Source organism: Juglans microcarpa x Juglans regia, chromosome 8D (assembly GCF_004785595.1).
Source record: "Juglans microcarpa x Juglans regia isolate MS1-56 chromosome 8D, Jm3101_v1.0, whole genome shotgun sequence".
NCBI lineage: Eukaryota > Viridiplantae > Streptophyta > Magnoliopsida > Fagales > Juglandaceae > Juglans > Juglans microcarpa x Juglans regia.
The window spans coordinates 26,200,690-26,218,660 of NC_054608.1; the positions used below are offsets into that span (position 1 = coordinate 26,200,690).

The 17,971-nt window shown below is 35.5% G+C and overlaps 1 protein-coding gene across 2 annotated transcripts; it reads right to left on the bottom strand.

The window, feature by feature from the left end:
• Positions 1-986: 986 nt before the first annotated feature.
• Positions 987-15,170, bottom strand: LOC121242994 (protein CASP). 2 transcript variants are annotated; one of them, XM_041141038.1, is made up of 19 exons: positions 14,900-15,168; positions 12,711-12,821; positions 12,404-12,582; positions 11,346-11,495; positions 11,057-11,145; positions 10,813-10,922; positions 10,556-10,650; positions 9,395-9,450; positions 8,599-8,764; positions 8,247-8,339; positions 5,031-5,159; positions 4,659-4,778; positions 4,176-4,256; positions 3,790-3,897; positions 3,537-3,680; positions 3,334-3,435; positions 2,790-2,869; positions 1,313-1,405; positions 987-1,232 (listed from the first exon to the last, which is right to left on the bottom strand). In XM_041141038.1, exons 1-19 carry the CDS (start codon positions 14,985-14,987, stop codon positions 1,172-1,174), a joined length of 2,055 nt encoding a protein of 684 aa, XP_040996972.1. In that variant the 5' UTR covers positions 14,988-15,168; the 3' UTR covers positions 987-1,171. The 2 variants fall into 2 exon arrangements, with proteins under 2 accessions (XP_040996972.1, XP_040996973.1); XM_041141039.1 differs by lacking the exon at positions 987-1,232 and having other exon boundaries at positions 1,327-1,405; positions 2,790-2,871; positions 3,335-3,435; positions 14,900-15,170.
• Between the last annotated feature and the right edge of the window lie 2,801 nt (positions 15,171-17,971).

The window sequence follows — 17,971 nt, forward strand, 5'->3', positions numbered from 1 at the left end:
CCACCCCAACTCACTCCTGGGTTACTAAGGTGGTCCAATCCAATTGAAGTATTAAACTCTCTGTTTTGTTCGCAGCAGAGGGAAGTTAATGTATATGTATATATGTACGTACATACATACAACTCTAATCCATATGTATGTATGTACACATGTATGTATTTCGTAGGGTTTCTTTCAACTGTATTTGGAAGATAAACCCAACTCAACTTATATCAATTTTCGGGGGCTCATCCGCATGGACAAACTTGGCATTCCATACATTAGGTGATGGTGGTTGTTTCTTTTTCCGGGACTTGTTGGCACTTGAGTGTTGTTTTTTTGTGTAATAGCTCAGTAGGTCCTTTATATTATCACCACGGTATTCCTCTGCCCTAAGTAAGGATTTTTTAAAAAAATTAAAAATTGGTCACTATTGGACAAGTGACGTCAAGTCTTAAAAAAAAAAAAAAAAATGCATATCAAACCAATTATTGATGAGACTCACTACTTTTTCAATTTTCTATAAAAACTTAAATTCATCTCAATCTACAAAATTTAAACTAATCTCAATGGGACCCCTAATATACTACTATTCGCAAATCAACTCATCTCATCATCCAAATACAGTCGGAAGAGAAACGACATCTTTAGTACTAGGGTGGTGTGCAAGTCTCACATTTTCTTTAAAAAAAGTTTACAAATCTAAGACACATGAGAAAACCCTTTTTTCAAAAAGAATACACGAGAATTGCACACTCTATAACTGTATTTAGTAAAATACCCTTAAAGAAAAGTTGATGAAATTGTCACATTACATGAGTAAGCTAGCTAATCAGCAAATATTAAGGGTTCGTTTGGAGGACTGTGACCGGCTACTAACATCATATTTCAGAAGGCAACCAGGAATTCAGGAATATTTGTTGGCCTTAACCAGCATCATGCATCTGGTACCTCTCAAATTTTTGAATTGCACAAATTCATTTGCATATTTTTTTGGGCACCATTCGAAACGGAAAAAGGAATTTACAAATATTAATTGCACAATCAAATTGGTAAAAAACTAGAAAATAACATCATTTTTGCCTTTGCTGTACATACATAGTATAGGACATCTCCTTTTATAATGTCAATTATCCTTTGTCCTGTTCAGACGTTAGCAAAATCAATCCAATGAAAACGAGTATTGGAGGGACTAAAGCGCATGTGGAAGGTTCAAAGCTTTCTCCCCAACAAGATATTCCTCAGGGCCATTGCTGTAAAAACAGAATGAGTTGGTTGAAGATTAATTAAAAATTAATAAGAGTTATAATCAAGTCATTCGACAGATAATTACCTCAGATGGCTTAGAGCCGACATCCGGTAGAGACAAGTGAACACCAGGATATGCAGCCCGATGGTGTAGAAAAATGCAAAAGTTCGAGCATACCTGCAGAAGTAGTTCTTTATTATATTGATGACTCCAGAGGAATATATTCAAAGCACATGAATGGGAAAAAAAGTGAGTGCAATTTTAAAGTGGAAATAAGATACTAGGGCAAAGATCACATGGTGGCAGAGAAAACGTTAAGAAACAACAAAGATAGATTTCAGTCCCCATTTGTAAGAGTTATAACATGCAAGATTCAGATTGTAAAAGGAAGAGGTCAAAAAGCCAATGATCTTGAACATGAGCACAACTATTGGACCTTCCACTTATATGGTGTATTGGGGGGAAGGAAAGACAGAGCCTTCTAGGATGATGAACGGATGCTAGAGGAGCTCAAAACCATCTTCTTCAACAGTCTCTTCCTTTGGACAGCCTCGATAGACCTTAATCGGCTTAACTTTCATGATTTCATTGTTTATTTCTCTCTTGGATTGCCCTTTTGCGACTTTTAATGATATCTCATCACTTATTACAAATAAAAAAATGGGTGGAGGAAATATCTGTGCTCTACCAGATACATATGCACAAAAGCTAGCCCTCACGAATGCATGCCCACCACTAACGGGGAGAGAGATTGGTCGAAGTAGATAATGCGTAACCAAAAATAGCAGCATGTAAAGTCATGGAATAAACAAATCACAGACACAAACAGCTAGTATGACAAGAGTGCACTTTTTCGCCATGTTTGAAAGGTAAAAGATGAGTTGGAAATGCATAGCATGGGGAGCAGTAGCACCGTGTGACTCTTGTCTGACAAGTTAAAGTTGCTTAGTTTTGTAAAAGCAAAACCAAATTGTAGACACAATGGAACATGCAAAATAAAACAAAACACAAGGGCATGCTTCAAAGGGACTTCTCAAATGAGGAAATTTAGAAAGTTTATCAAACCGGGCCATATATTTAATGTATTTTGTAATGCAGCATCATGCACTTTGTCTAGAGAAATATATGATCCAAGAATGAGCAGATGCTGAGGAACCAAGAGGCAATATGTTCATAAGACAAGAAGTGCCCAGAGAAAGAAGTTTTTGACAGCTTGATTCAAAGTCATGACTGAACAATAGTTTGATCAGAGAATATAAACTGGTAGACCTAACTAGAAGATTAGGAAATGTTAGACATATATCATAAGCATCATCTATCCAGATAAACAGTTGGTAAGCTGAACTGGAGGGACAGTTCGAGGTGCCAAACCTCAACGAGAAGAATTAGGTCACCGATGACACCAACAAGCCATAAAAATAAAGAATCAGGACACTCTTTTAATGATGTACAACGGGGATTTTGTCATTTCATTCCCATCGCATGTTGAGAGAAAAGAAAAACATTTCAGAAGGATAGATGGATAGATTCCAGAAACTCAGAATACAGAACAGAAACATACTTATTGCCAAGAAGAAAACGTCCACTGCTAAGTGTGATTCTATCCCTGAAACCCAACTCTTTGTACCTTTGATCTCTTTCCTGATTACAAGTCAACAAATTCAATTAGAAAGTGATTTATAACCAATAATGCGTTACAAACATTTACAACCTACAAAAGGACAACAACTGATACGATGTAGACAAGAAATCAGGGAATGCACGTTATTAACTGTAATGCAATCCATATAAAATTACAGATTGTCAATTTCAGTTTCATTCACCGGAGAATGTAATATCTCAAATCATCATCATCTTTCAAGACTTCAGAAGCCGCAGAATTTTAGAACAGGAGACCATAAATAACATTCAACTAAAAGAAGTAAAAAAGCACATGGGTTGAGTAGCAGAAACCTTCACTACAATAATTTCAACTTTAACATGGAAAGAAAAGCAAGAATGGCAGCGGAAACATTTGATATAATCCTCAATTAAATAATCCGCATAGGAATATTATCAAAATTTACATATTCATCAAAGAAGCTCAAGAATAACAAGTTAACAACCTTTTTTGAGAATGCTGCAAAAGGATTTATGTCATCCTCATATATCTTCTTGTACTTGGATTCCACATCTGAGGTAAAACCACTTTCAAGATCCTCTGCTTGCTGAAAATGACAATATAATGCAAAAACATGAACCATAACAAACTAAAGGGATGCTAATTAGGAAAAGGTTAAAAAAAAGAGAGGGAATCACAATGAAGCACCTTCTTTGATCCTCTAGAGACTACTTTTTCATGATTGTAATCCTGGACATAACGAATCTTTCCGTATAGTTTGACATTATCAGCTTTTGTCTTTTCCAGCTCCACTGACAGCAACCCAATCTTCTCCTTCAGTTGTCTTATTTCCTAGTACAATTGGAAAAGCAAATTCCAACACATAATCTAACCATCTCCTTATAAAAATATTATATAGAGATAGGAAACTAATAGTGAAAGTTTTCAAAAGACAGAATACCTCTTCCGTCTCTCTCAAGCGTGCCCTAAATCGATCTCGCTGATTACAAATCACCTTAAGCATTGGACTCTGATCTTGATCGGCGAAAACTTGTTTTTGATCCATATTCTGATCCAGAAAAGGTGAATATGAATAAAAACAGAGCAGCATCTCAAAGCAATTATGTAGAAGGAAGTATTGGGGCTGGATCATGTTAATGGCAAAGTAGAGGTTGCAATCCTTGCATTCAGTTTTTCTTCATCTTTTAAGCTTTTTCTTGTAACTTTCTAGGACTTATTGTACATTTCAATGCCCACACGTAATCAAAGAAAATACTGACTGGGTTGTTGGTATCTATTTGGAGAAAATTCTCAATTGCAGAGTAGAAACAAAAGGGTGAGAGCTACCTCAGATATCTCAGATCCCCCAGCTTCCGAAAGGTCCCAGTCATTAAATAGATTGGCTTTTCTATCTTTGGAACTATAGCCCTGGATTAGAAGGGAAAAAATCAGCACAAGAAGTTGACACACAGAAATGTCAGCAAAGTAAACATGTAAGGGTTTCTTTGTTTTTTTTTTTTAAAGTACAATATGCTAAGTGAATAAAGAAATTAAGTTGCAAACATAAGCATGAATAATATAACTTCAAAGGTATGCAGGTACATGTAAAACCATCCATCTAAATCTATTATCGTTCTTGGGAGCGAACAGAAAGACTTTAAAATTTTTTGCATGTTCATGTAATCTAATTAATAATGTCAGGACACTAAACATCACAATCCAGAATATTAACTGAACTACGTGCTGCAAATATTTTGTCACTCAGTAATGAATAACATTGGATATCACTCGAGTCAAATCCAGACACTTTCTCAAGCCATCGATCCGAACCTTCAATATGTCATCTTCCAACTTCTGTATCAGTTTTTGCTGTTCATTAACCTTTGCTGTCAGTTCTGCTATCTTTCCTTCAGCTGTATCCAGCAAAGATGTTTTCTCATTAATTTTGACCTGAAAATGATAGAAAGGTGTCATTTTGTTTATATGTAGAAAGGTGTAAAAACAATAAGAGGCACATTGATAAAATATGTGACAAGACATGGAAATTATGTCTAGATGTTTACTCGTTATTCCTTCTGCACAATATCTAGTTCATAATACACTCATGCATGTGGATTTCTTTTCCCTTGGTATGCTGGTGAATGTGTCTGAGATCTTCTTCCCCACTCTACCAACAAAAGAACTAGCAAGGACAATTCATACCTTCAGTTGTGTGAGTTCGTGTTCCATTTTTCGGTTCTTGTCGAGAAGAAGAGACTCCATTTTGCTCATCTCCTCCCCACTGGTAGCTACTTCCCAATCTTCAGCCTCTATTGAATTATAACCCACTGCCTATACAGATGAAAGTGTGTAAGGCAGATCACGAGAACGAAAAGCATATATGACAAGTACCATAGGAAGATGCAAAATAAATGAAAATGTGTACAATGAGCAGGAGGCAGAACTTGGGGGGGGGGGGGGGGGGGGGGGGGGGGGGGGGGGGGACAATATGTTGTTACTAAGAAGAAAAGAAAAAAAAAAAAAAAAAGCAGACCCATTGGTGTCAAATAACTTAAAATAAAAATTGTAATGCCAACATGAGAGGAAGTCTCAGGTTTAAATGAATCACATAAAAATAATCAACAAGAGAGCATGCTGTTGATAAGCAACTAGTATATTGCTACATCTAGTGACACAAATGGCTGAATTATTATATTGTCTCACAGGAATGGGTCATTGAGATGGTTTTTTCATTGGAGAAGTAACAGTGAAATATGTTTGTAGGATCTAAAAAGCATCTTGTTGGTGAGATCCTTCGTCTCCCGCCCCATTGAAGTTGGTATAGACAACTCCTTTAGAGCTGTAACAACATGAAACGCCACTTGAATAATAAATAATATCTTTAACTGAAAACTAAGGGCATGTTGGCTTATGAAATTCTCAAGAACTGTTTTGTGAATTGGGAAATCTTTTATCAAACATACAAAATTTTCTACTGTAGGCAGAAAAAAGTTGGTAATTTTTTTAAGCCCCTCAGTATCTGTTCCTAATATTTCTGGCGCAATATGCATTGGATTTTACACGAAAAAAAAACTCTTGGATCACGGTTCTTCTCACACCAAACTCTTATCTCATGTTTTTTCTCCTCCACTCCCCTAACGTCTGCATAGAGCTTCTCTTTATTTGTTCTTTACTCCCCAACATGCTACTCTGTCCTCTTTTTTTATTTGATGTGGTGGTGGGGCAGAGTACGAGGAAAAATTGGAAAAAATAAAAGAACGCTTGAAGTGCTATGTCATTTTAGATCAAATCTTAGACCCCTCTCTCAATACTGTTATCTAATAGTTTTTTTATATTTGATTTATTTAATAAAAGAAATTGACAACACTATTATTTCAATAAATTGGAGCATACAGGGTTGATATCGGTTAGGTGGGGTAATGATTGCCAATTCTAACATTATAATATCTGTTAATTGCATAAAAGAATTAAGCCATATATCGATTTGTAAGGATTTTTCTTTTTATTAATGATAAACCATAAATATTATTATAAGTTTCTACACAAATATTATTAATGACAAACCATAAATATTATTTTATGTTTCTACACAAATATTTTTTTTCTGATCAGTAAAAAAAGAGATATTATACATATGAATGAAATAGATATAGTCCTTGTACACAGGACGTATACAAAGGAACTCCTAAATACATTCTAAAAGCGATAAATTAAAGACAGGAAATCCTGAACATTGTCCCCATGTAATACAATAGCGGAAAACCAACACATTAGAGTGTGGAGGAAAAAATTCTTCAACTCAATCCTTGTGCGTTCCTTATCTTCAAAGCAATGCGCGTTCCTTTCCGTCCAAATATACCACATAATACACAACGGAATCATCTTCCACACTGCTGCCACTTGCTTACAACCTTGCAACTTTGACCAACATCCCAACAAATCCACCACCCTCAAAGGCATAACCCAAGCAATATCAACCCTCAGAAAGATCTCATCCCACAACACTCTTGTTACCTTACAGTGTAGTAATAGATGGTCCACAGATTTTCCATTATTCTTACACAAGTAACACCAATCCAATACTACACATCCCCTCTTCCTCAAGTTGTCCGTGGTCAATATCTTCCCAAGAGTTGCACTCCAAACGAAAAAAGCTACTCTAGATGGCACACGAGACCTCCAAATATTCTTCCAAGGGAACAGAGTAATCTCAAGTTGCGTTGTCAAAATGCTATAATATGCCTTAACTATACATAGCTTATGGTTATTAGACCTCCACTTCAAACTATCTCGCTGTGTCAATGGGATCTCAGTGGAATACAATAAACTGAAAAATTCTGAAACAATAGGTAATTCCTAATCATGGAAATCCCTATTAAAAAGGATATTCCACAGATACGCACCCTGAGAGAATACACGCACGTCAGCCACTGAAACCTATTAGCTACAATATGGTATAAGGCCGGGAAAACCCTTTCCAAAGCTTGGACTCCACACCACATATCCCTCCAAAATCTGATACGATTGCCCTCACCAATTGCAAAGCGAACTTGATTTACAAAACATGGCCACCCCTTCCTTATATACTTCCATAAACACACCCCATAGCCCCCACTTACTTCCTTAGAGAACCAACCACCCCAAGCGAACCCATGTCTAGCGTCAATAGCATCCATCCACAATGACCCCCCTCCAAATGATATCTCCATAGCCATTTTTCCAATAAAGCTTTATTGAAAATTCTCAAATTACAAACACCCAACCCCCCATTCACAACTGAGGCACATACAGTCTCCCATCTAACCAAATGAAATTTCTTTTCCTCCCCCATTCCTCCCCATAAGAACGCCCTAAAGAGTTTCTCCACTCTGTTCACCACCCCTATAGGCATAGGAAACAAAGATAAAAAATAAGTGGGGAGATTAGTGAGAGTACTCTTGATAAGAGTGAGACGGCCCCCCTTCAATAAATACACCTGTTTCCATCCAGCCAGCCTTTTCTCTATCTTCTCCACTATCCCATCTCATATGGCTCTATTCTTGAAAGTTGCTCCCAACGGGAGACTCAAATATTTCATTGGAAAAGAGGACACCTTACAATCCAGGAGGCTAGCTAACCTGAGAATATTAGAAACTACACCCACTTTTCTACACAAATATTATTTACGATAAACCAGTTTCTACACAAATATTATTTATGATAAACCATAAATATTATTCTATGTTTCTAAAAACTTCTCAAAAGTTTGTCCAACCAAACATGCCCTAAGCTACTGAAACTTGAACTTTTCCATGCAGCATTGCCACTAAAACTTCAAGGAAGTCGAACCCATTTTTTCAAGATTTGTGTAACATTTCATGAAATCTGAAACCAATTAGAGCGAGATAGTGTTTGATAACAGAGAAGGGATCAAACTACCTGCAAGATTTTCACTTTTTTACGCAAATCATCAACCAATTTCTCTGTTGGCCTTGCATGAAGCTCTTTCTTCATCTCTTCAAAAGCAACTTCCTAAATTGATGAAGATAAGTAAAAGGAAAAAGTCATATTGCAGCAGAAGCCTGGAACTTAACAATATTAGTAAAAGTGATGCAGAGAGAATTAAAGAAATGTGCATAACATCAGATGATGGGATAGTATTGCCCCTTTCAGCATCTTTCAGTCCTAGGAACAGAATTTCCCATGAAGTGAAAACCAGAACAAATTAATTGTTATTTTGAAACATAATTAACTCTTAAAATTGAACAAGCAAGAAAAAAGAGTTGCATACCTTTTCATTCAGTAGTGCATTCAATCTCTTAATCTCATTAACATGTTCTTCTCGCTCATTCGATAAGGTTGTTTCAACATTGTGAAGTTCCAGGTTCAGTTCAGAGATTATTTTCTCCTTCGCACTTAATGAATTCTCAAGGATGCTATTTGAATCTAAAGTATCACTGCAAACAATAGTTTAAAAGCGTATTCCAAAATTAGAAAATTGGAAAACTCAAAGATGAGTATTTAATCACAGAAATTTCCGAGTGACAAATAAGCACACCCAACACAAATTCTTATACTAGCCCATAGTGTTGGGCAGAAAGCCAGGTAAAACCTTATGGTAGAGAGCAAAAATAATGGCCACAAAATTTCATGGGGTCGCTATGCTCTCAAAGGTTTGAACAAATTCAAATTGAATTGAATCTAGAGACCGATGGTGGAACAAGGTAGGGAGAAGGGTGCAAGTTGCAACTGCATTCTTATTATTTAATGATAAAAAAAAAAGCACAATTGAGTTACAAAAAATTATCCCAGGTTTCCTTCAGAGGACAGACAGGTTTCATGGGGTGGCTATGTCCATGACTTCCTTGTATGAGTTTATAACTCTAGCCAGGCGTTTCTCTTGTATACAACCCATGTACTAGGGATATGCCTTGCCTTTATTAATAACATGACTATTTACCCATAAAAAGACAGTTTATGTCATTAAATGACCCTATTTTTATAGCTATGCCATCCACTGAGCTATTGAACTCAAAGCCATGGTCTAAGATGATAGAAATACAGATAATGGTACTGAAGTAGCTCACCTAGTCTTATTTCGAGTGTCTTCATTTGCCGTTTGCAATTGAGAGCGTAGAAGTCCCTGTAATTCAAAATACGCAGTTCATTATGTCACGAAACAACAGTAAAAAGATATGCAAATATATCAGCAGCATGACCATTATAAAAATAAATGCGCCACCATATAACATAATGTATAAAAGAGACTCGAAACCAAATACCCTTGTGGATTAGTAGATGGAAAAAGCATGATATATATATATATCAACTTATAAAAATATATATATATATATCATCAAGTAGCTAAACAGATTCATGCATGTTTATATAAGTTCACAATTGATTGTAAAAAGATATGTATAAATAAATAACATACAATGGTCAACCACTAACCACAGACTTGACATACTGAACTTCTTTAAGTTACATCCTAAAATCCTAACACCCATGCTTGCAGGTAGAAAAACAATGGCCAGAAAACAAGAAAGAATGGTTGATAGCTCCAGAATCCAAATATCAAATGCTTGTCATAGATCTTAAAACGGGTATGCCTCTAAATTAAAGCCCTAGGATTTCAGATCAAAATCCTTGTGATCAAAAGTGATTTCAAACAAAAACCTGGCTGCTTCATGAAACGAAAATAAAAAGGAGTAAAGAAAGAGCTGTCCCAAGAAAATATAGATTTTCTTGAGTTCTGATGGGTTTGCTTTATTAAATAAAAGTTAGTTGATGTTAAAAAAAATAAAGCATTTGTATTTGGACGTGAGAGCATTGATCTTTCTACATCCCATCATTTTGTAGTAGAACTCTGACAGGATGTTTTGATAGGTTAGTGATTCATTATAAAAGAATACAACTCTAATGCACGGGAAACCTTTCAATTTGGAAAAAAATAAATAATCAGAAAGCAATGAAGACAAAATATGGAATTTCTGAGAGGGGACTTTATGCACCATGCTGATAGACCACCCAGTCAATAAAGATGATTAGCAATGAAATTGCAAGAGTAAAGAAAAAAACTGAAGGTGAAGTAGAAGATTCCAGTTGTATAATGATTAATAATGAAAAAAGAACAGGTACCCAACAGCTAAGTAAAGAACATTGTACACAAAGATTTGTCATTGGATAGGATCAAAGACAAGTTGGATCCTTTTCAAATTATGGCCTGAAGGATTTGTAAAATGCACCTTCTCCCTCTCAAGACTAAGAAGCCGTGTTTGGGCCCGTTCTACTTCATCCATCAGAAGATTAACCTCTGACTGCTTTGCAGCCCTATCTTCATCTGAAAGTGTTATAACAACAGATAAGACACTTTGCTGGGCAGATAGAAGAGGCATAAATGTTGACATCATGCGTGTCTAGCATCAATAATAAGAATAGAACATGCCTATTGACTTAAGCAATGAGGCATGACATAAATCAAATTCTAAAATCAGCATATCACCAGATTGCGCGCGTAGTTCAAACAACTGGCTTTGTGCAAGTTCGTGTATTTTCTGCATATTTGAAACACTTTCTTGAGCTTGACGTAATTGATCCTGCAGCAATTGCTCCCTGTATGAAAGAAGGAATTATAAATCAGGACATGGATATAGACAAACACAGAACTGTCCAGGAATAAATAATATAGATGCCAAATGGACTCAGATACATATCCTAACGCTAAGTGCCACTAGATAGGACTGTACCTTTCTTTTAAAACTTCAAGCGTTTTTTGGTTCTCTTCTGCCAAACTGCGTTGCTTCATCTCCACAACTTCTTTCACCTTTTCTTCCATCTGAACACATATTAGAAACCTCACACATTAAGAGGAGAAACCATCATGGACTGAAGTACACGAAACTATCTACTAAATGGGAATTATATTGTTCCTGCAACATTCGGTTTACTTGACAATTAAAGCTTACTTGACATTTTGTTTTTCTTTTTCTTTTTAAGTGTTACTGGCATAACTAAAGTACTGTAAACATTACCCACCTGTTGCTCTAACTGGCGTGTGCGCTCTTCAAGTCTTCGTATTGTTGCCTGCTGATTCTTTAAGTGGGTGGCTTCTGTCCGAAATTCCTCAAGCTCGACTTTCATTTTCCGATTCTCAGATTCTAGTTCAGACAATTTTAGATCTTGCTCCTGTATGGAAAGAAATATGAATTTAGAAAAAAACAACAAAACAACTAGCATGCATACACAAAGTGTAAGTATAATGCACACAAGAAGCTTGTATCACATATAGAGACAACAAAGAGAGCCATGGCTTGAAAGGAAACAGCTAGACCAGGTGCTAAGCTTTTATATCAGAGCCCAGAGGCCTAGGTTTTGTACTGCTTTTCAAACCAATTCACATCCACCATTACCCAGCAAAAACTCTGTTTTTTTTTTTTCTAATGATGAGGAAACCCAAAGACCATGCAGACGTGGCATGCCTTTTATCCAATCAAACCTGGACCCGTATAACATGTCTTTATCACTTGATCCAATTCTTAGGGTATACAATTATATTTAATTTGAACTACAACATTGAAATGTATGGATAAAGAGCTAGCACATACTCAAGGATCTTAAAAATATGGGTGCTGCTACACCCACCAACATTTCCCACTGAACGGCCAATTTGTTTTTTTTCAAACATTTTTTTAAACCCCTTAAACATTTAAAAAAAATCACAAACTCATTCAAAAACACTTCCTTAACCATCAAGTAAAAAAAAAAAAAAAAAAAAAAAAAGCTAATCGGTGGCTTTTGTCGGTGATATTCCTCGTGGGAATATCATTTCCCTAAAAATATTTAAAGTACTAACACAAAACCCCTTTAGCTTACCAAGGATGCAAAGATGATATGAAGTTTGTGGTTATTATATCACTGATGTTACCTCATTATATCACCGAGGTATAACACATCATGAAGATATTTATATGATTTGATGAAGATTTTCAAAAGAACAAGTTTAAGTGCGAGCTAATTATATAAACGTACCTATAGAAAAAATTCATTTAAACTGGCTCCAATGCAACACAAAAAAGAAACATGCTAGCACTTACAGCAATTGAAGCAAGAGCTGGATAAGGATCTGGAGCCTCATACAGTTTTTGATAGATGTTAAGGAAAGCATTTTCTCCAAACTTTGCTCTCTTGGTAAGATTGTCAACTTCTTCTTGGTATCCCTTAAGTAAAGAGTTGAACAAGCTTAACTTTTCCTCTGATGAAGCTTTCTTGAAATCTATATGCACGGCAGTTTAAAGTTTTAATGAAAAAAAAAAAATTCAGGACAGAGAGCAGTGGGTGAAGTAGAATGATAACAGAAAAGATAGATCCCATCAAGACCTCTCCAAATTTTCCCTTTAATACCTCTAGTGCTTTCTGCAAGCTTCCGTCTGTTTTTCTGGCTGTTCTCCTGATTTTCGGCTATCCTAAGCCCTTGTTCATCCAGCACACCTTTTTCCTTTTCTAAATCAAAATCTGTATACAATAAAATCAGAAAATTGTGAAACATTCTAACAACACAAGACCTATTCTTTGATGCTGCACAAGAAAAATATTCTGATAGATGCAACTATGCAACAATGGAGCTTTACATCAGACATAAAATCAGGAGACATAAAAGAATGGGAAAAGCAGAGTAACTATGGGCATCCAGTACAAAAGGAAGTATGAAACAGGGTATGTGATGACCCACAGAAAGGACTAGGTGCATTTGCAAATTAACCCAAAAAAGATTAATCAATTTCAAGTTTCCCTAGAATCACTTATAAAGTCCAGTTTCAACTTGTAAGTAGCCAATGCAACTTTAACAAATATAGAAACTCAGGGAATTAAATTTTTCAAAAGAGTCAACATGCAGGCCAAAATTGCCAATAATACAACAACGATTAATAACTTTTGAGACATTGTGCAAGTCCATCAATACCTTATTCAACCCCACCACTTTCATGATATTTAATGGTTTAGGCCAGTATCTTATTTATAGATTTAAACAGTTGCTGCAACTCATTATGATGGTTACAAACTTTGACCTTGGATCATGGACCAAAAACACCATATTCATTCATATGGATCGGGACCCTTTAGAATTTCTTGAGGTATCCCATCATGAAGAATAAGTTTACTACTTTACTAAACTAGTACTTACAATCTGAATATGCATCATATGTACTTAATTAACCTAGTATTTACTTATAAAAAATTTTGAAGTGATAAATGCCAAGATGATAGAATCTTAATCAGTTAATTTGAATGCAATTATTGGGATTTAATAGCTTCAGTATGATAGAATACCATATGACTATAGAGGACCCTGATTCAGATTTATAGTTCTGTTCTTATTTTCTTTTTTGATCGGTAAATAAAATTTTATTGATCATAAGAAAAGGCAAAGCCCAAGTACACGGGTCATATACAAGAGCAACGCCTATGAGTGATGTTCTAGTGATACAATAAATTCAATGGTCATGCCATTAAAATCAATTACGATCGACTAGTGGAACAAGTTGTTAAAAAAGAAAGTTCTAAGTTCATCCAATGATTGCTCATGATCTTCGAAGTTTCACTCGTTCCTCTCCCTCCAAAGACACCACTATAGACATATCGGAACCATCTTCCAAATTGCAGCAATTTGAGAAGTGCCTTGAAGACCTCTCCATGAAGCTAAGAGGTCAATCACCCTTCTTGGCATCACCCAAGCTACACCCACCCTAGTAAAAAAGTCATTCCACAAAGTCGTGGCAATTTCACAATGCATTAGTAGATTCAACAGATTCTTCGCTCTTTTTACACATGCAACACCAACCCAATACTATGATATGGCATTTTCTTAGGTTGTCAACAGTGAGAATCTTACAAAGAAGCTGTCCATACAAAAAAATAAAAATGATGCCTTTAAGGGGGCCTCTATCTTCCAAATGCTCTTCCATGGAAATGGCATTTCGCTTAGAGATGGATTATTCTCTGTTACATGGTTTTCTCTCCGTACATGCTCTACCATGCTTTTTTATGTCATAATTTTTTTTTTTTTTTTTTTTAAAAAGCAGAACTTCTTTTTTTGATAAGTCAATTATCAAACTTCTAGTTAAGAAATCCATAAAAATTATCCAAATAGCAAATTATCAAGCTCCTCGTTGACCAGTGAGTTGTTTATTGTATATTAGTTGTAACAAAAATACATTCAGCCAAAGGACTATTCCAAAATTTTTTGTTGATAAGTGACCATTCCAAACTTCAAAGACGAAGCCAAAAAAAAAAAAGAAAGAAAAAAGACTAAGGTATAGAAGAACTTGCTGATAAATACGAATATCAAAGACAATACATCTTTGTACAAGTTGCATAACTAATATTGCCTCGAGAATGTAAACATTTTACAAGTAAAATCATGCAATAAAAAAAAACAGCCTGAATTGAAAAATGAAACATGCAGAAATCAATACTGGGAGAAAAAAGGATTTAGGATATGTAATTGAAAATGCAGGAAAGAGAGATTAGAGGGCGCGAGAGTTAAAAACTAGCAGGCAATGCGGGAAGAAAGAATTTAGAATTTTGGATACCTTTCCAGAAATTGGAGACGACTGAGGTAGGAGAAGAGGACGAATTCGATTTCTCCCTCTCGGATCCACCACCTTGAGGGGCCTCCATCAGTCACTGATCCGGATCGCCGAAGAAACGCAAGGGTTCTGATATGGCGGTCGATCTCTGCAACAACTAGTATTTGGTTCCCAATTGCAGAGGCTGAAGAGAGAGCGAGAGCGTAAAACAGATTGAGATTGCCTCTTTCTTCTTATTATGGATTGATCCAGCGAGAACTCTCTTTAAGTGTTAATTTTTATTTTATTTTATTTTTTAGGTGAGCGGCTTTACTCATAGATCAATTACAGTCTTACAGATGACTCCGTAAAGTTTTATTACCTTTTTCACGGGAAAAATGCTTTAGCCGTTTAGAAAATTTTATAAAAATAAATTTATAAATTGATATATTTTGATGTGGTTAAAATTATTTTTATTTTAAATTAAATATAATATATTATATAAATTTATGTTAATTTATAAATTTATTTTTATAAAAAAATTTAATGGTCGTAACACTTTTCCTTTTAAAATCCTAAGTGAAAATGATCGTGAAACTGTAAGGGCTTGTTTGGGGCCTCAGACCAGACATGAATTTGAAGAAATGTAGATAAAATAATTTATATTAGTTTTTTTAAAAAGTAAAAATTTGAACTATAAGTTACAATAATTTTAAGTATATCTTCAAATTTGAAGATGTACTGTTCATCTTCAAAAGTAATATTTTATTGTAAAAATTATCTCAATTATTTTGTTTTTCAGTTTTCATTTCTCACGATTTTCACTTCCTCTGAACGTATTTTCACTTTCATTTTTACGTACAGTTTTGAAATATGTGAAATAAGAAATATTATTATTAATTAATATATAGTTAGTGTAATTGTAAAATATAAAAAAATTAAAAATATTATTATTAAAAAAATAATATTATATTATTATTTTGATTAATCCAATGTGGAGTTAAGATTAGAGATGTTTTGAATTTATGAAAAATATATATTTTTCATCAAATTTTATAGATGATTTTGACGATAATGCTAACGCTCTTATCCATGAGATGAAATCAAATATCCAAATGGCCATTCACGCAATAACCCAACTGAGATATCTGTGTCTCAAAAGTTTAATACATTGTTCACCGACATGACTATTCATAGACTAAACAGTGTCTATTGTCCCTGCTTTGATCGTACTTTCCTCCGGCCGTTACTTTTGGTCTTCCCTCTTTTAAGCACCCTCCTCCGTTTGGCCATGAAGCTCTCGTTCCCTTCATGTATAGACCCTTCTATCTCTTCGATCTTCGTCCATCTCAATTTCTTTGAAGACGCCATCCATCACAGTTTCATGGATTTTGTTTCGCCCCAAACCCCCAAACTGAAAATTCCTCCATGCCTTAACTGTTGGAATATGCTCATCTGAAAGCCGAATCGCATCTATGCCCCTTGTATTGACGTTGTTTGCGTTCCTGTTCCCTTGAAGGCATTGTGCTTGAAACCTTTCCAACCTCAAATCATCCTGCAAATTGCCCTGCGAATCTCTGGCCCTAACCTGTGCATTGCTAGTGTAATCTTGACCCTGACCCAGCCGAATCTCTGGCCCTAAAGCATAGCCTGTGTTGTGCAGCCTTTAGACAAAGAGAAGTGACCTCTGCATACACAACTAGGTTCGTGTGGTTTGAAATAGTGGAGTGGTAGTCTCGTGTTTTGAGCTTGGCTGTCTCATTGCCCTGCAAAATTGTCTATAAAGTCGCAATCCCCAACCCGACTGAAGGCACCTGAATGAAGCGCTACAAGTCTCGCACCGCCATCCCTAAATATCGCAATAGATGGCGGACCCTTCATAACTCCACCACCACGAGTCCTAAGACACGCTCCTACTAGGCATTGCACGTTATTTCAATTTCGAGTCCAATTAGTTTGGGAATTTATATTTTCAGAATGTTTGGGAATTATCCATGCGTGCTTTGTAATAATAGATGACCATTGCACTTATTTCAATTGTGATTGCCCAAGGATTAATGAATTGCATAGTAAACAACTCTTCCACAAAATTATGATTCCAAAGACTTCATTGTTGAAGCATTTCTTTTTCCATGGGTGTCTCCTATCTTGTGCCCCATTGAAACCCATGGTCTGTAAGTTGAATTTTAGGAAAAGTGAACATTTGATTTCATATATCCACCTACAAAAACATCTCATAGAATTCCCATAAAATGGTTGATATTTTGGTTCGCAGTGATTTTTTTGTAAAATGACGGAAGCAAGAAAAATGGTTTTATGATCTTTTGTAATGGGAGCTGGAAAAATGATGAGCACAATTAAGAATGTGCCTAAGAAGATTTCTTCATAGACTTGTTTTGGTTAAACACCACAAGAGCAAAAGTTGTCATAATGTTATTTATTTATTTATTTTTGTTATAAAACTGATTTTTTTCTTAAGTCCTTCAAAAATAGGCAACATGCATTTACTTATCTGGTTGCAGTTTTGATGGGAAAATTCCCACAAAGAAAATCTAATTAAAGATTGCTTCTAATTCACACATTTCGTCTCTAACTTCATTGGCCAGAGGACTTGCCATCGTGGGTCTTAGCGACTTAATTAAGTGTTGGGTCTTGTCTTTTATTAGTTGTTCCATGTTTCTGTGTAAAATGGGCCATAGGCCTCGAGTCTTTTACTTATGTTGAGTCTATACGTCTAAGGCCATTGTATGGCCCAGTAGTAGATTCCTTTTTCATTGTGTCCCTAAAACCTTTTCGAATCAATCTGAATGTTAATAAAAAAAACCTTATTTTCCCTTCTCAACTTCTGGAGGCGCTTTCCTTTGAAGAGAGCATTATCATTCTCATTTTATTATGCTATTTCTTTCCCTATTTTATCAATTGTGTTACAAGTGGTATCAGAGATACTGATTCTCTGTATCAGTTGAACCAACTACAAGATGGATTGAATGTTGTGAAGAAATCAAATGAGGTGCTAGAAATAGAAGTAACAGCCATAAAGAGGCAACTAGATGCCGTTGTGCAGCAGCTCACAGTCTTGACAACTGAAATGCAGAG

Coding starts and splice junctions, on each gene's coding strand:
- LOC121242994 (XM_041141038.1), bottom strand. CDS start 14,987: ATGGAGGCCCCTCAAGGTGGTGGATCCGAGAGGGAGAAATCGAATTCG. Junction 5,160..8,246: donor AAAAAGTGAAAATCTTGCAG/GTAGTTTGATCC, acceptor TCATCTGTATAG/GCAGTGGGTTATAATTCAAT. Junction 4,257..4,658: donor TGGAAGATGACATATTGAAG/GTTCGGATCGAT, acceptor CTTCTAATCCAG/GGCTATAGTTCCAAAGATAG.